General features: G+C 36.8%; 1 protein-coding gene across 2 annotated transcripts in view; it reads left to right on the forward strand.

The window, feature by feature from the left end:
• Window positions 1–22,737, forward strand: part of DGKD (diacylglycerol kinase delta) — a 61,671-nt gene that overhangs the window by 16,695 nt on the left and 22,239 nt on the right. Inside the window, exons 3-9 of one of the 2 annotated variants that reach the window (XM_034439742.3) lie at window positions 2,700–2,780; window positions 17,814–17,918; window positions 18,151–18,283; window positions 18,712–18,818; window positions 19,859–19,984; window positions 21,758–21,860; window positions 22,266–22,428. In XM_034439742.3, the coding sequence (XP_034295633.2) occupies window positions 2,700–2,780; window positions 17,814–17,918; window positions 18,151–18,283; window positions 18,712–18,818; window positions 19,859–19,984; window positions 21,758–21,860; window positions 22,266–22,428 (818 nt within the window). Of the gene's footprint in view, window positions 1–2,699; window positions 2,781–15,148; window positions 15,220–17,813; window positions 17,919–18,150; window positions 18,284–18,711; window positions 18,819–19,858; window positions 19,985–21,757; window positions 21,861–22,265; window positions 22,429–22,737 lie in introns of those variants that run through there. The other variant, XM_034439741.3, reaches the window with a different exon arrangement.

Below are 22,737 nucleotides of genomic sequence, written 5' to 3' on the forward strand. Positions count from 1 at the left end.
TTTGAGCCCCAGGCACTGGTTCAAGCAGCGCCCTGCCGACTTGCCTGCTCACGCGGAGGGAAGCCCTGCTACCCCCAGCCACGCCTTCCAGGGAATTTGGCTGCAATCCTCAGCCTTCAGTCCATGGAAGAGACCGTAGCCTCAAGGGCTCTGTCTGAAGCAGCTGCGTCAGTCAGTCAGTGCCCCAAAGGCACTCTGGAGCTGCTGCCTTGCAGGGCAGGGTGGAGCTCAGCTTTCCTTGCCAAGCAGACCTGGTGAAGGAGGCACGTCATTGGGGATCTCTACCCCTCTGCTCAGTAGACCCAACCAGCCCGAAGGAGGCATAGTGGTCAGCTATAAAGGCACATTTCCCTTGCGCACCCGATGTACTTTGGCACCACTGAGGCCACCAGCAGCTCGCACAGGTCCATTAGGCAGCTGCCGTTGCCGTCAGGAGCACCAGGCCTACCCAGCCCAAAGGAGGCAAAGCCACTAGCTACAAAGGCTGAGTAGAGGTGGTAAAGCACACCCAGGCCCAGCAGGCAAAAAATGGCCAGCGCGAGTGGGGAAAGCTAGATCCCCATTGTAGCCTGGGCTGCCCAGGCCCAGCAGAGATGGCGGGAAGGCACACGATCCCAGCTCAGCTTGGGCAGCCATAGCACTGATGCGGATCAAGCTTTCCCCACTCGCAATGGCTGCCTTTTGCCTGCTGGGAATGGGCATGCTTTTACCACTTCTACTTGGCCTTTCTAGCTGGCTGCTTTGCCGTTTTCGGGCTGGGTGGACCTGGTGCTCCAGGCAGCAACGGCAGCAGCCTGTGCGAGCTGCTGGCGGCTTCAGTGGTGCCAAAGTGCATTGGGTGTGCAAGGGGAACACACCCGACCCATGGCCAAGGGCAAGACCTGCAAGGGGGCCAAGGAGATGACCAGCGGTGACCTGCTCTCCAACTGCAAGCCAAAAGTGATGGGACGGAGTAGGCAGCAGCTGCCTCACACCCCCTCACCTTGTCTTTGCCCGCAGTGGCAGCAGTAACTGAAGGCAGAAGCACAGGGGAGAGGCATGTGGTCCAGCCTGCTGGATTTGCCGGGCAGCCACCTGCCCTGTCCCATCAGGCGCATCATGTGCCTCTTACCCCCACTTGGCCTGCTGCCAGTGTTGCTGCCGCTATGCCTGTTTCTTGGAGGGCTTGCTGCGGAGTCCCTGCTGCTGGACGCCTCCCCACTGCAGGCACACACACACACACCTGAAAGGCTGGTAAGGGCGGCCATCCTGGATATGGTAAGGGCCAGCCAACATCGCTTCGATACTGCCCATCCCATCCCGGCGGACGCACATGTCGCTTCGGCCCGGCCCATGCCATCCTGGCAGGCATGCGGGTGCACACGCGCACAGACCCGGCCCACCCCATCCCGATGGGTGTGCTCACACGCACTTGCTGGGATAGCATGGGCCGGCCTGTACACCCGTCACCTCCTGTGTACCTGCGTGCCTACAGGGATGGATCAGGCCGTGCTGAAGTGATGTGGGCCGGACCCTTACTGTTTCCAGAATGGTTGCATGGGCCAGATCTGACCATGTTGCGGGCCGCATCCGGCCCTTGGGCCTTGAGTTTGAGATCCCTGGTCTAGATACTTGAGCATAAGATTTATTCCAGATCTTAATAATTATACTAATTTTAATAAACAGATTTCTTGAAACAGTGGCATATTTTCACAAGCTTATACGGAACCCTGGAAAATGTCATACTGTTTCGACAAAGGTAAGTTAAAGAGGCCTAAAAATATTTATGAATAATTTTTAAAATAATACAGTCTTAGTGCAAGGAGTTATTTTATGCACCTCTTCCATTGGAAGTCCCGACCCTTTTTTGTATGGTGATTGGTACAAATTGAGAGACAGATATAGCTTTGAGAAGTACCCAACTTCCACTGCTCAAAAGAGCAATTAGAGGCAGATGGGCAGATGGACTTTAGATTTTTATTCCATTTTATTCCATTTACCTATTTCAAGGGTCAATCAACTGATACCTTGTTTCTCTCTTCCTCTCAAGTTCCCTCTATTGATATCCTTTCCCAACTGCAAAGCCTACTAAAGCAGTTCTTTTTCAACCATACATGCAAATCATCGTACAAGAAAGGATGGGACTTCCAATGGAAGGGGTGCACAAAATGACTCCTTGCACTAAGACTGTATTATTTTAAAAATTATTCATAAATACTTTAGCCCTCTTTAATGTATTTTAGTTTGAATGGTTCTTTTTTAACAAGTCTGGCATCTGTTTTATGCATAAGGAACTTTCAAGAGCCAGTTTCCACAGTAACATCAGAGGGCAGTGAAATGTCTGCTGGTGAGCAAAAGAGATGGTGGGATAGTAGAAGTATAAGGTCATTATATCCAGTATAATCCTAGGCATAGGCAGCATTCTGCTTCTCTGATTTTATATGGCGTTTTGACTCCTAGAACATGTCTGGGAGAAACGGATATAGACTGTCAATCCCATCATAGAGCATAGACCCTAATTGCCCCATTTGGATAGGTCATGTTGCCATTCATCCAGTCCATCAGCCACTTCTAAAAGATTTAGCTATCCTTCCCGTTATATAGGTGAGAGAATCTCCTTTGAAGAAATTACCCATAATAGTTCTTTTAATCTCCAAATTTTATGTATTAGATTTTCTTTTTGTTCTTGAATTAATTCTTACCTTTTTAAAATTTTCCAGTCAATTATTTTTGATGAGGTGGATCTGACAGATGCCAGTGTGGCAGAATCTAGCACTAAAAATGTCAACAATAGTTTCACGGTAAGATGTCTTACAATGTATATCATGATTAAGCATATCTTTGTTTTATTATCCTTATTTGCGTTAGCATAAAGTGAAAAGCAAAGGAAGGTCAAAGGCGCAGAATGTACTGAAATTACTAATGTTCAACTTTGTTGAAGGATTATATTTTTCTCTATGAAGTAGTGGTGTGTAATTCTGTTGCTTGGATTATAAAACAAATGTACATAGCAACTCTAATTGCTTTTAATATTGCAGACTTGTTGATATCTTCCAATAGCAAAATTAATTAGCATAAGTTATTAGTTTATTATGTTCAAATTCCCATTCTGCAAGCTAATAAGATACTATCTTAATTCATTCTGTTTCTATATTTATTGGACGTTTTATTTCTTGTTCTTAAATATGATAGACTATACTATAGAAATACATACTTTTTAAAGAATATGATTTGAAGAATGGAACTAGTGGTTCTCCAGAGCTATGAAGACTTGCCAAAATATGTTGTAAGAATGTTTATGGATCCACACTTCAATTTTGAAATCTGTTTCTGTACATTATTGCAGTACCATGGTCCTACATGTTTATATAATTATTTTATTTAAAAAATGGAAAGTGACTTTCAAAAGTGAATGTTTCTCCTTTTATATTTATATCAATTCCTAAATTCTTCAGCAAGCCAAAGCATTTTACTGTATAGGATATTATTTCAAGCTTTGGGAATAGCGTAATAATTTTTAGTGTCTGTTTCTATGCAGTGCATTTTAAGAAGGACATTAACAAATAGAATATGTCCAGAGGAGAACAACTATAATGATAAATTCCTGGAAGGATAGACTGAAAGAACAGTTGGAGACAGTGGATATGTTTAGCCTAGAGAAGAGAAGGCCTTGGGGAGATATGGTGGTTATCTTCAAGTATCTGAAGGGCTTTCATATGTTAAATGCCAGAGTTATTTCAGAACATAAGACAAAAGATGAGAGTTTTAAATTGCAAGGAACAAGCTTTCAGCTGAACATCAAGAAATTGTTTCTAACCATAAGAACTCTTTAATAATGAAACAGATTACCTCAGAAGCAGTGAATTCTCCTTCACTGGAGATATTTAAACAGAGGCTGTCCAGAATGCTGTAACAGTGGGTTGCTTCACTAAGAAAGGAATAGACTAGATAAGTTCCATCATCCCTTACAATCACTGCATACAATGATTCCATAATATATGTTATATAAAAAGAAATGAAATTATAGTTTTCAGCCTGGAAAATAAATCTTGTTAATACCTCTTATAAAATTGCCTACAAATAAAAAGACAATACCACTGAGTTTCTTTGGTAGCATTTATATAACCTGTAGTTTTATCTTTGAAGAGTAGCATTTTCTTCTCAATTTGTTTTTCTATAGCTTTGTTATCTGTATACTTTGAAGGTACACTGAACAGAAAAGGCATACCATTTTAGGTACGCTTTTAGAAATGAGACATGTTGGTTTAAGAGTTTTCTATAGTTCAGTTTGGATTTAGTTGAACTTCCTGTTGAATCTATGCAGTTCTGCTGCTCATAGATAATTATCATGCTTGGGAGTGTTTAAAATTGTGGGCAGAAAAAGAAGGAAGGGTTCATAAGCTTAGTTTATTACAATCTATCATTTTCTTTATAATTTTGAATTCAGTTTGATTATAGTCTCTAGCAGATATGAAGATCTCTTGCTTAGATTTTAAAAGTTAATAAATAATTAATAATCTGTAGTTTAAAAGTTTGCTAAAGGAATCATCACCATGGTGGCGCAGTGGTTAGAATGCAGTACTGCAGGCTACTTCTGCTGACTGCCGGCTGACTGCAATTTGGCAGTTCAGATCTCACCAGCTCAATGTTGGCTCAGCTTTCCATCCTTCCGAGGTTGGTAAAATTGTTGGGGGCAATATGCTGACTCTGTAAACCGCTTAAAGAGGGCTGTAAAGCACTGTGAAGCAGTATATAAGTCTAAATGCTATTGCTATCACAACATAAGCATATAATATTTCTATGTGGTATCAGGAGAAAGAATGGGAGTAAATTTGTGAAGAGCTGGAAAATAGCTCTGAATATCTCTATATCCATGAGTTATCAACATTTCTTGATATAACACAAGAAACAAGTCAAACAGTTCAAGATAACAGATCATTACATACTTGTACATACATACATACTTTACATTACACACTCGGAACATATTGGTTGGAAACATGTGGAAGAGGCCTTCATCCTGCAGTGGATAGACCAGGGGTGTCAAACTCACGTTGTCACGGTGGTGTCACATGATGTATTGGGACTTTTTCCCCCTTTGCTAAACCAGGCGTGGGCATGGCCAGTGCATGACGCATCCTGCCTGAGGGCTGGGAGTTTGACAGCTCTGGGATAGACAATGGATATGATGATAATGATGATGATGATGATGATGACATACTCGTTTATAAGACCCATCTGTAGATAAGCGAGCCTTGAATTTACAACTAAAATACTATTAAGAATACCCATGGATAAGCCATCCCACTTTTTACTCTAGGAGTCTCTGGAGGCTGGGGACAGGAAAAAACGTCACTTCCTGTCCCACTGGGAGTCGGGAAATGGGCCCTTTCAGCCTCCGTAGGGCCTCTAAGGGAGTGGGAAAGGCTGTTTTCGCCCTTCCCAGATGCATAGAGAGGACCTGGAGCCAGGTAAGAAAGAAAAACGGGCCTTCCCCCCCCCGCCCCCAGGCCTCCAGAGGCAGAAAACAGCCTGTTTCTCTAATTCTGGTGGGCCCAGAAGGCCCAAAAATCAGCTGGCCGGCGCGCGCATGCGCCCCAGAACTGAGCTGGTGTGCCCACTAATATGGCTCCACGTGCCACAGGTTCGCCATCACGGGCCTATCCCATCAGAGTAGATAGGTCTCTTCCCTTAAACATTGCTATTTTGCTTTCAGAAGCATGCCTTCTCCATTGCAGTCCCTGCCTTAGGAAACACCTCCTCTCCCAGATCAAACAGGTCTCCAACCTTTAACCTTCAGGAAAGGACTTCAGATTTGGCTATCTTCCGAAAGTTTGTGATATGGTGAGGTCAGATTGGGAGAAGAATGTTGTAGATTGAACATTGAATCAAGGAAGTGTGACTGTGGTTCCAGGTTTTTCTGTTGTTTTTTCCTGTTGTTGTTTGTTTTGTTCTTATTGTTATTTATTCTTGGCTGTAAACCAATCAGAATATGGTTTAAGATGGGCGTGTATCTAATTTATTGACCAAATAGTTGGATTTCTCTGTCACATTGCTTGCCATCTAGAACAGCATCCCCTTCAGACAGTCGTATGACACTTATCTAATTCTCATAGAGATAGTCCTTAAAAATATGACTTTTTCTTTTCCTAGGGTGAGTAGTAGGCCTCCTATGGAAATATGTATGCAAGGTTTTATATTATGTGGCTATATCTTGACACCACTATTCTTCCTTTTTTATTATGTTGTTTTAATACTGTACTCTTTTTATTGTTGTATTGTTCCTGTAGTGCCAGGAAAAGCTATGGAGTTGGACAAAATTTAATTAATAAATAAAACTTTTGACTTGCAAGCAACAATATATTTCTTTGATAATAGAAAGTTTTCTCTGCTGAAAACTGACATTTTGTTAAGAGAAAATAAAAGGATATAAGGAAGATACAAAAATACATACTTTCTATGTGTTTTATGGAATTTTATAAGAAACTCTCCTCTATTAGATATATATATCTGTATCTGCATCTAATGAACCTGTTATTCATTAAAGCATCCTGACTTTTTTTAGGTCTCCTGAACTGAATAAAAAGATACAGTGCTTTAAAACTTGAATTAACTTTATGGATAAGTTTTTTATTAAAGAAGCCACTTTCTGTAGCTAATACTACTCTTAAAGCATAAAGAGCTGTAATATATATCTACTTTGCATAAACTGGGTAGTATTAACTGTTTCTGCTCCCATTAAATCATTATTTAATAAATAAAATTGAGGAAATGTGTTGATAGCCTTTTGTCCACCAAGAATGTCATTTTCATCTGTTCTGAATTACTTTCATTGAAATATCAAAACCAAGTCTATATTTGCTACCTCTGAGGTTAGGGAAAATCCAGGGGAAATGTTCCCAGCCACAGATGAAGGCCTATACTATATAAGCAGGCAGAATCTCTTGTGCCAATGGGCAGAGTTGTCCACTGTTTGTTACCTAAGGACTGCCCTCTACAACTGAAGTCTGTATTGCTGGTAGGGGTGGAGTTCATCTCTGGAAGTCTTCATGCACTCTCTTCTAGGAAGCACCTCTTGACTCTACCACAGACAGGAAACAACATGTTTTCACAGCAGTGTCTGTGTCCTGAGTTTTCTACCAGCAGTAGATTTCTGCCCTGCTTTTCCTTCAGTATACAGCTAATCAGTTTGAATCAGAATTCCCAGAATTTGGTTGAGGGAAGAAATAGTCCTGTTAGTTATTGTTCCAGATTTTTAAAAACTTACTTGCTTTTAAAGAAAGAAGACACAAACTCAGGAACATTGGGTAGAAAAATATTGATGGTGATATTGTGACTTTATTTAAGAAAAGAGAAGTGGAACTACTGAACACCTTATGCTCTTAATAATTAGAATCCATTAGGAAGCAGATATTTTAGAGTAAGTCGATCAGTTTTTTTCTGTTACTTTGTAGTGATAACATTGATGGATTTCACCGTGTTACTCTATTCTGTATTGTGGCGTAAATGAATGCATTTTAGGACTGAAAGTACATGTGAGAGAATATTGCTTCCAGAGATACAATTAGAAATGTCATATTTTCCAGCACAGAAAGAGATGAAGATCAGATCAGAAGTTTGCACTCTTATTATAAAGTAACACTTAATTTCCTCATTTAAATGAGTTAAAATATTTATTTCTGTAGATTTTGTTATCTTTAAAATTGTTTATCAAATAGTGGGCACCCTGGAATTAGAGTTCTATCTGCAGAACAAACAGTAAGTATTTTTTTTTGGCATTTATGCTGTTATTAACTATAACATTTAAAACATTTAAAATTATTTCTGCTGTAGTATTCTCTATTTCTTCTTGCCTTTTTCTCACTATGCTTAATCTACTAAACAATACATCTGGCACATTCTTACATTAGTGGTAGAGGATGGATATGTTTCCTTGAGAGTAAAATACCTGTTTTACTTTTTAATATTGAATTTATTCTTTGAAACAAGAAAAAAACACAATATGCTGGAAGTTCTCAAAATGTGAGTCATATCACATTTTATTTTATTTTATTATTATTTTATGAATAATATAAAGCAGTAAAGTCCAAATCCTCTACATTTAATCCTGTAAATGTAAAACAAGAAACTGAGCAAGCACAGCCTTATTTTTAATATAGCTTTTTTATTTGGTTTATTGTTCCTTTCTAATAAGAAATTTTTAATTTTATAAACATCATTGTTCCATTGTATGTCATATATATGTTTTAATATATTTATTATGGAGTCCTTGGTGCTCTCCAAGCTTGGTTGGTGTTCAGAGATCACTAAGGACTCTATAGTTCAACCCTGAGCTATATATATTGTTTTCTGTTGGTAATACATTTATCAAAGATATTTATTTCTTGACCATCACTAACCCAATGAAATAATTAATTTCATTTGTGATGGGGATCACACACATTTATATAGCATTTTAAGAGTCACAGCACCACAAATTTTGTGTATCCCTATGGTTATATGCTTCCCTGTTCCTCTTCCAGAGAGGTATTATAGTTCTATAGATTGGTCCAGTTACTGAAAATTATCATTGTTGTTGTTATTGTTACATTTTTATTCTGCATTTTATGTATATGTAACTCAAGACAATGAATTTAATTAATACTTATGCCTCCTATTTTGCTTACACTATCATATTAAACAATAGGATTTATTCCCTGGTAAATGCCAGTAAGATTGCTTCTCAATTGAAAAACAGTACTAATAGTAAAGTATTCTCAAACCATAGCTTGTAGTAAAAAAAACTTTGAATTTGTGAATCAATTCATTAGATGTTTGTGTTCATTAAAGTGCTTCAAGACACAATCACATTTTGAAGCACAAAGGTATGAGGACCATTCATGTAAGAAAAGACAAATTGTGAATGAGACAGGCTGTTTTACAGTTAATATGATCAGATCTGCATATCAATAGAATGAACAATGGCTTTTGTTGTTAGGGACCAAATCCTAATTCCTACTATTCATGGAATTAGGATACTTATACTGATATGTAAATATCAGTTAATGGGAGTCAATAAAATATGATACCTTTTCAGTGGTGCTGTCTAAACAGATCTCAGATATGCCACCTTTGGTTTTCGTTAGAAAATAAATCTTTTTGTTTTCAACAAGTCTTTAATTTAATTCTTATATGATACTGTTTTAAGATGGTTGAATTGTTACTATTTGTTTTTTGCATTTAGTATTTTAATTTTAAAAATGTACATTAAAAATATGGTTTTTTTTTAAAAAAAAGTGAATGGAAATCTAGACACCACCCTGTTTATGGATTTCTTGATAATAACCTATGGCAATTTCAGTTTTTTGGGTTGTAATTAATCTTTGGAGAACGTCTGCTTATTGCCCATTTATTTTTTAATCATCGAGGTATTTTTTTTCTAAAGTGTGTTACAATCCTGTTTGATTTTGGACTTCTGCATTGTCCAGTTTTGCTTTATATTGCACATTTATTTTTTAATCATGGAGATATTTCTTTTTAAAGACTGTTATAATCCTTTTTGATTTTGGACTTATGCATTGTTCAATTTTGCTTTTTTACTTGTTATCTGTAATGTACTCAGATGAGTAATGATGAGATAGGAAATATATTGACACTTAAATCAGAATTTAGAGATTAACATTCCTTGGGGAAGCAGGCTTGTTTCCATATGTTAAACAGGAGCATTGAACTCCTTTCTGTTCTTTTGTTCTCAGCATATCTTTGTAATTTGTTTGCAAAGCTGCAAATAGAGCAAGAGCCAGTTTTTATATTATATTACATTTCCTATTTGGGTCACTTGGTTTATCTCTCTGTATTCCTTTTCTCCTAGAGTATACTATATTTCTTTCAAGGATGTCAGGGTGGCACTTTAACATCTAAAACCAGCGATATAGATATCCTAGATTGACATTTGTGATGGCAATTTATATAACAAACAATTCAGAATCAACTTCAATAAATGAGTAGATTGTGTTTCCTAATCTGTAATCTGTAACGATAATGCACATATGGTCCACAAAGTCCTTATTGCCATTGGCTTTTTTGTTTGTTTGTTTTTGAGCTGCAATGGTAGAATATATTTCAGTTTTAGAAAATTGGTATATTCTTACCTAAATCTCATGAGAGGTTGTCTGGATAGTCAGTATAATATCCTTCAGCTATTTTACATTGAACTCCCATCAACCAGAATGAGAGTTCTGAAATTGCTGAAATTGAAGATCAAAATATCTGGAGGGCATGAGACTTCCATCCTGAAGGCTGTGTTGACTTATATTACAAGTGAATCTGGTATGTATTTGTAATTTTTAGGAATATTATTCTAACTCAGGGGTGTCAAACTCAAAGCCCAGGGGCCGGATCCAGCCTGCTTAGATCTGGCCCATGGGGCCACCCTGAAAACAGTGAAGGACTGGACTGCAGTGCCTCTGCCAGCGAAAACAGAGCTCGAGAGGGCTGCCTGTAGCCTTCGCGAGCTCCGTTTTCGCTGGCAGAGGATTGCAGGAGACCGTCACAGCCAAAAACAGAGCTTGGGAGCCCATTTTCACTAGCACAGCGCTCGGCCATCACAGGTGCCCCTGATATGAGTGATGTTGAGCTGGCCACACCCACCCTGGCCAGGCCCACCCCTGCCCCACCCTGATGCGGCCCTCAATGAAATCGAGTTTGATGCCCCTGTTCTAACCCATTAAGACATAGGAACCCTTCAGGAAGAAGTGCTGGTTACTCATGTAGCTAATTTGAAAGGAATATGCCAGATCTAAATCCATAAGAAAATGAAACTTATTTGGCTGCATTACTGAAATTTAAGTTTTAAAATGAGGATATGCTTAGGAACTTCTAAATTATATTTTAATGTTCTGAGGTTTGGGTTAGAAAGAAACTCTTTCTTTTGCACTTTTCCAATTACTGTATGAATCTTTTATTAGATTTGTTACAACTCTGGTTTGTTTAAAATTGTCTTGGAGCTAGAGAAAGGAATTTGACCCTGAGCTGAGAGAGGACTCTTTTCCCAGAGAATGCAGTCTCATGTCAGCAATTTTACTGCAAAATAAGAAAAGATAAGGCAGAGAGAGCAATATGGAATATAGACTTATCTATGGGTGAGGCTGAATGATAAATATTAACAAGGAAGCAATCAGAAAATTGTTTCACTTGTTACTACATAGTCTCACATTTTATTTGAACGAGTTAAGGTGAGGTACAGAGAGTTTCTCAAAGAGCTAAAGGTAATGTTTTAGAACCCTCATTACTTCCTGTTCAAACCGTTCTTTGTCTTGCTTTTTTTTTCAGGTCAAGCCAGTTTTGCAAGTTTACTTAAGTTTTAAGTAAACCTTTTTTTTGGAGGGGGGGTGAAATACTATGGAAAATGAATCTGCATTGCTGCACTAGATATGCTTAACGTTACTGTAGGTATACATACCCAATAGCAGTTGTAACATTATGATGAGCAATGTTAATCAGATCACATTCTTATCCCTGTGGGTAAAGAAAGTGTCTTTGCTTATTCATGGTAATAGAGGGAAAATAGCTACCTGAAATAATAGTTTAATTCTTTTGTAGTAAAATTAAGGGCAGTCCAAAATGTATTTGCCAATTTGTATAGTCCCCTCCCTCCTATGAATATTGATTTGCACTGAACTTCAGTTAGAAGGCAAAGCTTTGTTCTGTAGTGGAAATTGGCAAACTGACATTCTAAGCTTTACCATAAAAATCTAGTATGTCTAAGTGATCAGTTCAGATCTCTGGGAAAAGAAGTTGAGGGACAAAGATAAAAAAAAATAGGTATGTGTTTGTAATGGATAGAGGAGGTTGTCAAAAAGAGGGAAAACAGATGGTTTTATATATTTTTGGCTTATATTATCTAATAGATGATCTTCAGTTGAAGTTCTCAATATAAAGGAAGTCATCAATTTTAACTTTACAGAAATAACTACCAGTATAAACTACTGTATAATTGAGATGATGAGCTGTGAAATATTTGGAGAATTTGAAGCAAGAGAAAAATAATTAAACACCATAGTAAGGTGAAGTTTCTTGCAAAAGATATTAAATGACTGATAAAAGATACAGCTTGTAAAAATTCTGTACTTAAGGCTTATTTCACATATACTTTCAAAGTTTCCAATATTTTGGAGGTTTTTATATCAGGTTTTTTTTTTTCATTTTGATGAAGGTGTTGTAGGAAAATGATTTATAATTGCCCATTCATTTTTATATCTGGATTATAGTGTTCTATTTATTGTTAATTTTATATAAAATTGAACACATTTGGGAATTACTTTCTTATATTTTAATCTCTGCGTAGAAATGTCATGTACATCACTGTTTATTGGCATATTTTAGAAAATTATGTCATAGTAAAAACTAATCTGGTTACAAGTCAGCAACTGTTCCAGCTTCTGCATTATACTAAAGAATGTATTTGGCAATTGTAATAAAAGTATACATTTTACATTATTTAGATACAGTAAGCTTAAGATCAGTCATCTGTATCTGTGAATACCACTGTATCCCATCATCTCTGCACTTACCTGCTGAATCCTGTACTCCTATTTAATTTTTTATATGCCCTGAAGCTCAATTGTGATACTGTGCCTTCGTTCCTTCCATTCTGTAGCGTTCCCTGAGCCTCAAATAAATCAAGCATATTCTCTGAAAAAGAAAGAAGCAGATTGGAAATTCATTTTTTTACATGCCCAGCCAGCCAGTTCAATTTTTCTTTTTAAAAAGAGAAAAGGAAGAGAAAAATAACTGTGGGCTTTTGCCTGTATATATGAGCAATTGTAGGAAGTTCAGTAGTTTTTAGTTCTGAAATGATTATTTTGAGACTTGTTTTTTGTGCTTTGGACAAATTCCTCAAAATCTTTCCATTTTTCCATGGGAGGGCCAGATTAGTTTTATTTGAATAGTTTGTACTTATATGTATGTATCTTTGGGGATTTTTCTCCAAATCACAGCTTTTATTATTTATTTATTTTATTTTATTTATCGACTTATATGCCGCCCTTTCTCCACAAGGACTCAGGGCAGCTCACAGCAATAAGCAACAAGAAGTCCAAATTAAAATTCAAACAATAAAAGAATCTAAAATTCACATTAAAACCCCTTCAGTCCAGGCCAGCCTGGCGAAACAACCATGTTTTACTCTATGAATTGATTTTAATTCCATTCTTTATGTGCTTCTGGACTCAAATCTGTGATTTATCACTTGGGTTCTTTTCCTTGTGGTGAGTTTCTTAGATAGTGACACATCTCTGTTTTTCTTTTGTGAGATGGATATATCTTTAATGCTATATTTAGTTATATTGTTAGCTTTATGTTAGAGACTTACATCTACTCTTTGGTTTCTACTCTGATGTGTTTATCCCATCAAAGCTTTTATTTTATAGTTGTGCTAGTGAGAGTTTCTTGATTTTCTTTATGTCCTCATTGATAAAAAATAAAAATAAAAACAAATGGGACCTGAATAGTAATTGAAGTAACAGAAGTGTGTACGTCTAACTTTGACATGAATAATGTGGCTGTTAAACCCAAAAATTATTAGTCAATTTTATTTGCAGAATTGCATTTTATTTTACATCCTACTTATTATAGCTTGTTGTTTTTAAAGTTCTGAAACTCTTGGGAACTCCAGACTGACAAATAAGACACAAAGCTATGTTCAAGCAGGATGTGAGTAAAGAGGAAACAGCTATAGTTATCAGTCTCTGTCACACACCAGTATTGGCTGTTTTCAGAAGCCGGCTGCATCAGGATAGCTATATTTAGCAGATTCATTTTGACTACCTCAAAGTTTGTGTGAGGTATGTTTCTACATATTTTAAGCCAATCTAATTTAGCCATTATAGCATTAATTTGCTTTTCTGTCTCTTGGTCATTGTGTCATTTGTCTCGATAAAGGGACATTTTATTACATGTTTTACCAAAGCCCTTGTTTCTTTTTTGAAAATGTTCAGAGCAGTTGACAAATGTTGGAAAAACTCTGTGTCAGTAGACACAGTGGATTAAAATTTCTTTTGACAGAATCAAAATGAGACAATGAAACTTACATTTCTTTCTCTTTGGAAATGAATTTTTAAAAAGAGGTTGTTTTAACAATAATAAAAACAAAATGGGGAACATAGAGATTAATTTAGCATTTTGAAATAAAGGTATTTCGCATTTTGCTCTTATTCTTTTTTTCTGAGTTTTTTTTCTTTAAAGGCTTACATTTATTTTAATGAGATTAGCAATGATATGAAAATTTTGATTATTGAATATATTTATTTAGATTGCTCTGAGGTAGAATGACAGTATACATAAAATTTGTGTCAGATAGTGATGACTTTCAATCTAAAACAGCATTTATTTTTGGGCTTAATATGCATATTATCTTCAATAAGCTAATTTAGCATGGAAGCAATATGATAATTGTTATATATGTTTTGTATTATATTTTATTCTGTGTGCTTCATACTGGTTTTTCCACATGCATTAGTAAATACGTTCTGTGTATGACAGTGAAAGACAAATAAGACAATGAATTTGAATCTGATATGTTTTGGTCATGAATCTGATATGGTTTAATCATTATATATAGATAGATAGATAGATAGATAGATAGATAGATAGATAACATTTTTTGTACACTATAAGCACATAAAGGTTGATCTAGTTACTTAATCATATTCAAATCAGATTGTTAATAATCATATTTTAAAATATACAAAATCTGTCAGTAGAAACATTTAAAATCATTGAAGCAATTTCAAATTCATTCAAATTTTAAAAATTAATTAAACCCATATAAACTATTCAACACAATTGTAAAGTAGGTAGTATTTTTCTTTAATTTTAGGAGGATCTTCCATATATTTTTCTTTTTTATCATAATAAAATACTTTGAGAAAACATTTAGTCTATATTCCAGTACAGTAATTTTTAAAAATATTTTCACTTGGTCTGTCTTAGTACAGCCTTTTATAATTTGGTGCCACTCAGATGACTTGGACTACAATCTTCATCATTCCTAGCGAACAAAATAGTAGGCTCTTATTATAGAACATATTGGAATTCAGCTGTCTGTATATATAGACTGTTGTTTCTATGTATGCATTCTAATTTTGGGATTGCTTAATTAGATCAACCTTTTTGTGTATTTATTTTGCAGGATATTTTTGTCTGTATGTATCCTGTATCTGTATGATGTCTGCTGTAAAGGGGGACTAATAGCGATAAAGGGTACGTGTTTATTTTTATGTCCTGTCATGGATTCACAGATTGCATTTGAGATTAATCTCATCTGTAATGTTTCCTGTCTATAAAGTAGCCTTCCAGGAAAATGTGTCCTATACACTCCTTTTTTGAGGGCATGCTTGTGTTTGATTTGGCCTTTATCCTGCTGGATGGCTTACTGTCTTGATTTACCTGTTCGGTATTTGTACAGTTCCTAATTTTTGGCTGTGGCATGTGTTGGGATTTAGTAAGCCTGAGATGATGCTTCAGGGCCGTACCTTTTAGAAATCCCTTGATTCTACCTCTTAGTGCTCTACAGTTTGCATTAATAATCTTATACTGGGAATAATCTATTTTTTGTCAGATCCAAAAAATGGGGAAATTCATGATGATACTTCTAAGATTACTTTATTATTCCATACCTATAGACAGAATCTTGCCAAAGTGAAGCATTCAAGTATCTACATTAAGCATATACTCTGAAAACTATTAGGAAGGGTCTGTCTTCACCCTCTTTCTGTCACACAAACTGTTTGAACTGAGCTGCCTCTTAGTGTTCTGGGCTGTATCCCTCCCTCATGGGAATCCAGACTACTATGTTCCATCACAATTTTATGTATTCTGCATGATTTTCCATCTCATTTCTTTTCATTAATTGACCTTTTCCTTTAATTGTTTTAATGCATTCTCATTAACACCTAATAAGAAATAGATATTAATTTAATTCAGATTGAGAAAAGGCACAATCTTCCTTTTGTAGCTGTAATTTTACTTCCCAATTAAGTTGGTCATGGTAACTCAAACCATTCAGTCCCAGATTATGTTGATTCTGGGATAAATCCTACCTTTAAAAATTGCTGAATGTTGTCATAGATTTATCTTACTATAAATTACAAAAGTTAGAAATTAGAGATTATAAAATACAGAGAAAATATTATGCATTCAGGGAACTGTTTTCTGTCAGGAGTGCTCTGTCGGGTTGATATTACAAATTCTTAATGTGCTAATTTCATTGTACCTTTATCTTTCTGTAGCAGATTATGTATGCCTCACAGAATGCTACCTTCTGTCAGTATTTTCATACTTATTATCTATTATTTGGGAGCTCAGGAGTTTTGGATAAAGAAATCCTTTGGTCTTTGTAGGGTTGAGCATATAGCTGATTTAATGTATGGCTCAGTACATTAGATTGTTTGGCATCTACTAAAGTAATATAGTTAATGTACTTTAAACATGTACTTTAAACATTAATGTGGAAAGAATGCACTGTTCTTGTGCTCTTTGCTTCAGAGATAGACAAAAGATAGTTCAAGATTTATTGTAGATCAGATTCCTTGCTTTTTTTCTTATATAAGCAAGGTTTGTTCCCAGTTGTTTGCAAAACTGAAGAGCCACAGAAGAGTAATTGTTCTAAAACAGAAGGCAGAGAATGGATATTAATATGTTTCTGTAAAGTGTGTATATATGTATGTTAGCTAAAATAGGTTCTTATTTGGGAACTAGCTAGAATCTGTTAGGCCATATTAGATATATAGTCACACAAATGAGAAATTATAGCAATAGCACTTAAACCTATATACCACTTCACATTGCTTTACAGCCCTCTCTAAGTGATTTACAGAGTCAGCATATTGTCCCCAACAATCTTGATCCTCATTTGACCGATCTCGGAAGGATGGAAGGCTGAGTCAACCTTGAGTCGGTCAGGATCGAATTGCTAGCAGTCGGCAGAATTAGACTACAATACCGCATTCTAACCACTGTGCCAACACCGCTTTTTTATTTGTGTGTGTGTTTAATTATACTGTACTGTAGCTCATTGCTTTCATTGACCCCTCTTTGTGTATTTATCTATAAAACACATAGCATTTTTATCTCTGTATATATTGAAAATTGCATGGTACATATTTAAAAAGCTGAAGAAGTGGATTTATTTCTCTAACATAGGAATGCAAATATTTTACTGTTTGAAAAGAAGAGATTTATCAATTGAACCAAGGCAAATTGCATACCTATGGTGGTAATAGTGGTTGGGACAGTATCATGCTGCTATGTTACAATGAATGGAGAATGTTTGGAGCAGTTCAAAGTTGGGGAAGTCTTTGATTTTTTATAGTTGTTATTGTTTCTGTCCTCAAGAGAATCTCTTTGAGTTTTAACTCTTTTCATGTAAACCTTTAAAACAGCTTACCTTGTTTCCTCAGAGATTGTTTTAAACTCTAACTATAGTACGTAAATGTATCTTCATGTCTCAGGGACTGTGGTGAGTTTGAGTGAAAGTATTATGTAGAATTGGGGGGGGAGGGACTGATAATGAATTTGTGCAGTAGGATATCTCTGCTCACTTGTATCTCTAATCATATACTAATACTATGATTATATGTTGTACTTTTACCCAGAATCACTCTGGACAGTTTCCCATAAACTATATAAATAGAGTTATCCTAGAGTATCATAGCATACTTTATCTCTCCAGAATCAGAACCTCTGATAAAGTAGTCTGCCGTTTTGAAAATTGGAACTCTAATAAGGTAGGTGTATGTTGTTTCCCTTCTCTTCTAGTATTTCTGGGATTTGGACACAATGTTCTTACCTTACAGGTTATTACCCCATGTCGAAAACTCATCTTATGTGCTGACAACAGAAAAGAAATGGAAGACTGGATTGCTGCACTAAAAACTGTCCAGAATCGTGAACATTTTGAGGTAATGTTAGATCAAAATATAGATCTGTTTCTTACATTATCCCCACTGTACTGTTTATTTATCTTTTTTCCTTACTTGAATTATGAAATGGCATTCTTACACCTCAGTTTTTCTGTATTTAATAATCTTTGTATTGATACAAAACTTGATTCATAAAACTAAAATGAATATTTTACTTTAAGTTACATTTATTTTTAAATCATCTTAGGGTTTGTTTTAATTTAATTTGCAGTCTACCCAGTACAGTATGGACCATTTTTCAGGAATGCATAACTGGTATGCTTGCTCGCATGCACGTCCAACATACTGCAATGTGTGTCGAGAGGCATTATCTGGGGTCACATCCCATGGGCTCTCCTGTGAAGGTAAATATTTCTGTATAATATTTTCATTGGCACATGAAATTATAGGCTTACAATAACTTATAAAATTTATTATCCATTAATTAGATAATAATAGTAAAAATAATTTTAATAGAATAAAGTGAAGTATTTTATTTCATATCCTGATATTTGGCAAAGAGGCTCATAAAACTCAAAAAAAATTAAATGGCTGTAGTTATAAGTAATACAGAGTAAAACATGTTAGGTTTTGATTCTATATGTGCTTCCAGTTTATGAATTCTTGATTCTGCCAGTAAGTAAGATACTGGCCCAAAAACAAAAATAAACAACAACAACAACAAAATCAGACACCAAAAATGAGGAATGCAAAAGATGGGAAATATAATTTCTCACAGCTTAATTCATTATGTGCTTTTCCTAATACACACATATTTTGTTGTTCTTGTTAGTGTGCAAATTTAAGGCTCATAAGAGATGTGCTGTCCGGGCAACTAATAACTGCAAATGGACAACGCTAGCATCCATTGGAAAGGATATCATTGAAGAGGAAGATGGGGTATGTAAAATAACATTTTTCAAAGGGTGGTTTTTACCAAGGATATCAAAAGCACACTGAATAGGGCTCTTCCCTGCTAAGACACTCTGAAGGTTTCAGTGAGGGGTATTTTTAACTTTCTGGAGTGCAGGAGTATTTATTTTTTTCTAACATTTCTATGATGCTCCCACTTCAGCCAGTTCAGAAACTATTGTATGCTATTTATTTAAATATGACAGCTACTCCTGAGGTTAGAAATTTTTGGTGATCTTGAAATAATGGAAATATATCAAAGAAATGCCAAAGACATTTGAAAAATATCTTGCCTGGCTCTTTCCAAATCCTTTGGAATTCAATAAGCCTTGAAGAAGCGGTGATATCTTTTTTCATTCATCTGTGACTAAACAATAAATCACAGTTAATCCTATCAATAGTGAAACTGAAAAAAGATATTTCATGTTCTTTGAGCCCGATGGTAGATGTATAAGGTGTGGTATAGAAGTGCTTCTCTAACTGATACTGCTGTAAAAAAAGAGCTTCAAGTAAAATCTCTGCTGCTGCTTCCTACCTTGTTTAAACCCTTGCAGAAATACAACCTGCCTTATTTGTGAGACTGCTGATTTAAGGAGTTTGAGAGAGAGAGAGACATATATTTCTGTAAGTTGCACTAATATTTGAATATGTTAAGAAGCAGGGGAAGAGTTCCTCATTTCCCATTTTCTCTAAATAGCAGCATAAGAGAAATTTCAGGAAAAGAAGAAATTATAGTTGACTATTTAGTTTTCATGGGAACCCACAAGATAAACTTGTAAGCTGACAATCAGATTTGTAAAAATCTGCCCGGATATACGCACTCTGTCCTACAATCTTGATATAATCCACCAGAGCTTTTTTAGGCATTTAAGAAGGCAGATCTGTATTCCAAACTACATGAATATATGCTATTATTGAAAGTGTTATAAAATAAGGGATTTGTGTGTTCAGCATGTGAAGAAATATCTGTTTATATTGTAATGGCTCTTAAACCTGTCTTGTTAAAAAAATAAATTCTGGTTGAACAGATTTCAATGCCACATCAGTGGCTGGAAGGAAACCTACCTGTGAGTGCCAAATGTACAGTGTGTGATAAAACATGTGGCAGTGTCCTACGCTTACAAGACTGGCGTTGTCTTTGGTGCAAAGCCATGGTAAGTAGTTATTGTGCATTGTTGAGTGATTCAGCTCTCCTTTGATATATGTTACAGGTGTATTTTCATAAATTGAGGAAGCATTTCAAGTTTTTTTTTCTTTTTTGCCAAATACCATTCTTCTAAGTAGTAATGAGAAAATGCCATTCATAATAAAATGTGGAACAATTGTGACCAAGAGTATCAAGCTGCAATAATGTTAGCACCAATAATTTTCTTACGTTGAATATTTATTTATTTATTTTATTTATTTATAATTTAATTTATATACTGCCCTTCTCCCGAAGGACTCGGGGCAGTGTACAGCCAATTAAAAACACAAGGTACAAACAACAGTTTTAAAATAGTTAAAAGTATTAAACAATTTCGGCCCAAATTTAAAACCCAAAATTTAAAACACCCAATTTAAAATAATTTACATAGATAGCCTTGCCTGGCGGAACAGCAGGGTCTTAAGGGCACAGCGAAACACACGGAGGTCGGAGATCTTGCGTATTTCCGGGGGCAGTTCGTTCCACAGGGCAGGAGCTCCCACAGAGAAGGCCCTTCCCCTGGGTGTCGCCAGCCGACATAACTTGGCCGATGGCACCCTGAGGAGTCCCTCTCTGTGGGAGCGAATTGGCCGGTGGGAGGCTATTGGTGGCAGAAGTCGGTCTCAAAGGTATCCAGGTCCTAAGCCATGGAGCGCTTTAAAGGTGGTAACCAACACCTTGAATCGCAGCCGGAAGACCACTGGGAGCCAGTGCAGTTCACGCAGGAGAGGTGTTATGTGGGCACGACATGTCGCGCCCATAACCACCCGCGCGGCCGCATTCTGGACCAGTTGGAGCTTCTGAGTGCTCTTCAAGGGGAGCCCCATGTAGAGAGCATTACAGTAGTCCAGCCGGGAGGTGACGAGGGCGTGAGTGACCGTGCGTAAGGCGTCCCGGTCCAAAAAGGGCCGCAACTGGCGGATCAGGCGAACCTGATAAAAAGCCCCCCTGGCCACAGCTGTCATATGTTCTTCTAAAGACAGCCGTGCATCCAGGAGGACACCCAGATTGCGAGTCCTCTCTGGGGGGGGGTAAAGATTCACCCCCAATAGTCAGCGATGGCACCAGCTGGCTATATCGGGACACCGGAAGCCACAGCCACTCGGCTGTGGAAGGTTTGGAAGGGAAGGGTTGAGTCTGAGCCTATTTCTCCCCATCCAGGCCCGCACAGCCTCCAGGCAGCGGGACATCACATTAAGGGCATCATTGGGGTGGTCTGGAGTGGAGATGTACAACTGAGTGTCATCAGCGTACTGAAGGACTCTCACCCCAAAACCACGGATGATCTCACCCAGCGGCTTCACATAAATGTTGAACAGAAGGGGTGAGAGGACCGACCCTTGCGGCATCCCCCACGCGAGGCACCTCGAGGTCAACCTCTGCCCCCCTGCCAACACAATAAAGGAGATTTAGTAAATGTTTGGCTTGTTTACAAGTGCCTTGTTAAAAAAATCCCATTTGAAAAAGTAATAAATGTTCTTGAATCTTTTCAAATTTGGAATTTGAAACTTAACTATGGCCTTGTCTTAATAGGCTGTCTTGTGTTTTGGCGAGACATACCTTAATTATGAAGTATTCTAATATAGGACAAGTATCACTGTATCTTCAGTGCAAATTTTAAACATAATAAATTTCTTGATAATTTGTCTGTATTGTTGTGTGGGAAAAATATTAGAAAAGCAAACGAAAAATCAGAAACCAGGCACTATAAAATTTAGTGCATGTGATTTTATTGTTACAGGTACATACCTCATGCAGAGACCTATTATCAACAAAATGCCCCCTTGGCCTTTGTAAAGTGTCTGTCATCCCTCCCACAGCTCTTAACAGCATTGATTCTGATGGTAAGTCATTACAATTGCTACTACTTGTCACAGGAGAAGAACAAGAGCAGGAATTAAGAAGTATTGTCTGTTGACTGAACATATTTATTGTTACGGCATACTGAGCTACAGTTAGATGAAAGAACTGGAATACCCAGTAATGGGATGGAAGAAATAGAATATTCTGGCTATCTGGACCCTTTAAAAAGATTTGCACTGCAACAGTTCATTGCAAATCGCATTTGCATTATTTCTGTTTACTTCTGTTTCAAACTAATTACTTGTAAAATAACTTTTAAAAGTCAATTTGTTTTATTTTTTAGGTGAGGCCAAAATGGTAAAACAAGAGTTATAATAAATCTTCTGTAAATGTTTAATGATTATCTTCCTCAATCATTAATCTTCCTCAATTGTTTTTTCCTCCAGGTTTTTGGAAAGCCACTTGTCCCCCTTCTTGTACAAGCCCTTTGTTGGTCTTTGTCAACTCAAAAAGTGGAGACAACCAGGGTGTAAAGTTCCTACGAAGATTCAAACAGCTGCTAAATCCTGCACAAGTCTTTGATCTTATGAATGGTGGACCTCATCTTGGGTAGGCAAATTGTATTCTAGTTTTGAAAATTAACCATTCTTATCTTGTGCTCAGAATAACCAATTTGAAACAGTTTTAAACATTGGTTTTGGTGTGGGCATATAGCTAAAGTGCGTATGTTTGATCTGGAGATGGAATTGTGTTACAGACCAAAGTTTTTCAGCAGTGGAGGAGCAGAAAAAATATTAGGACTATTGAGTGATGGCACATAGTTCAGAAGAAATAGAAAAAACTGATTGCTGGGAAATTGAGGGGGTTGAATTGGTAGGTGAGAACAGGAAAATAAAAGGGTGTTGGATAAGAGTGAAT

The sequence above is a fragment of the Pantherophis guttatus genome, chromosome 6, assembly GCF_059756535.1.
Source record: "Pantherophis guttatus breed Tessera chromosome 6, ASM5975653v1, whole genome shotgun sequence".
NCBI classification, from domain to species: domain Eukaryota; kingdom Metazoa; phylum Chordata; class Lepidosauria; order Squamata; family Colubridae; genus Pantherophis; species Pantherophis guttatus.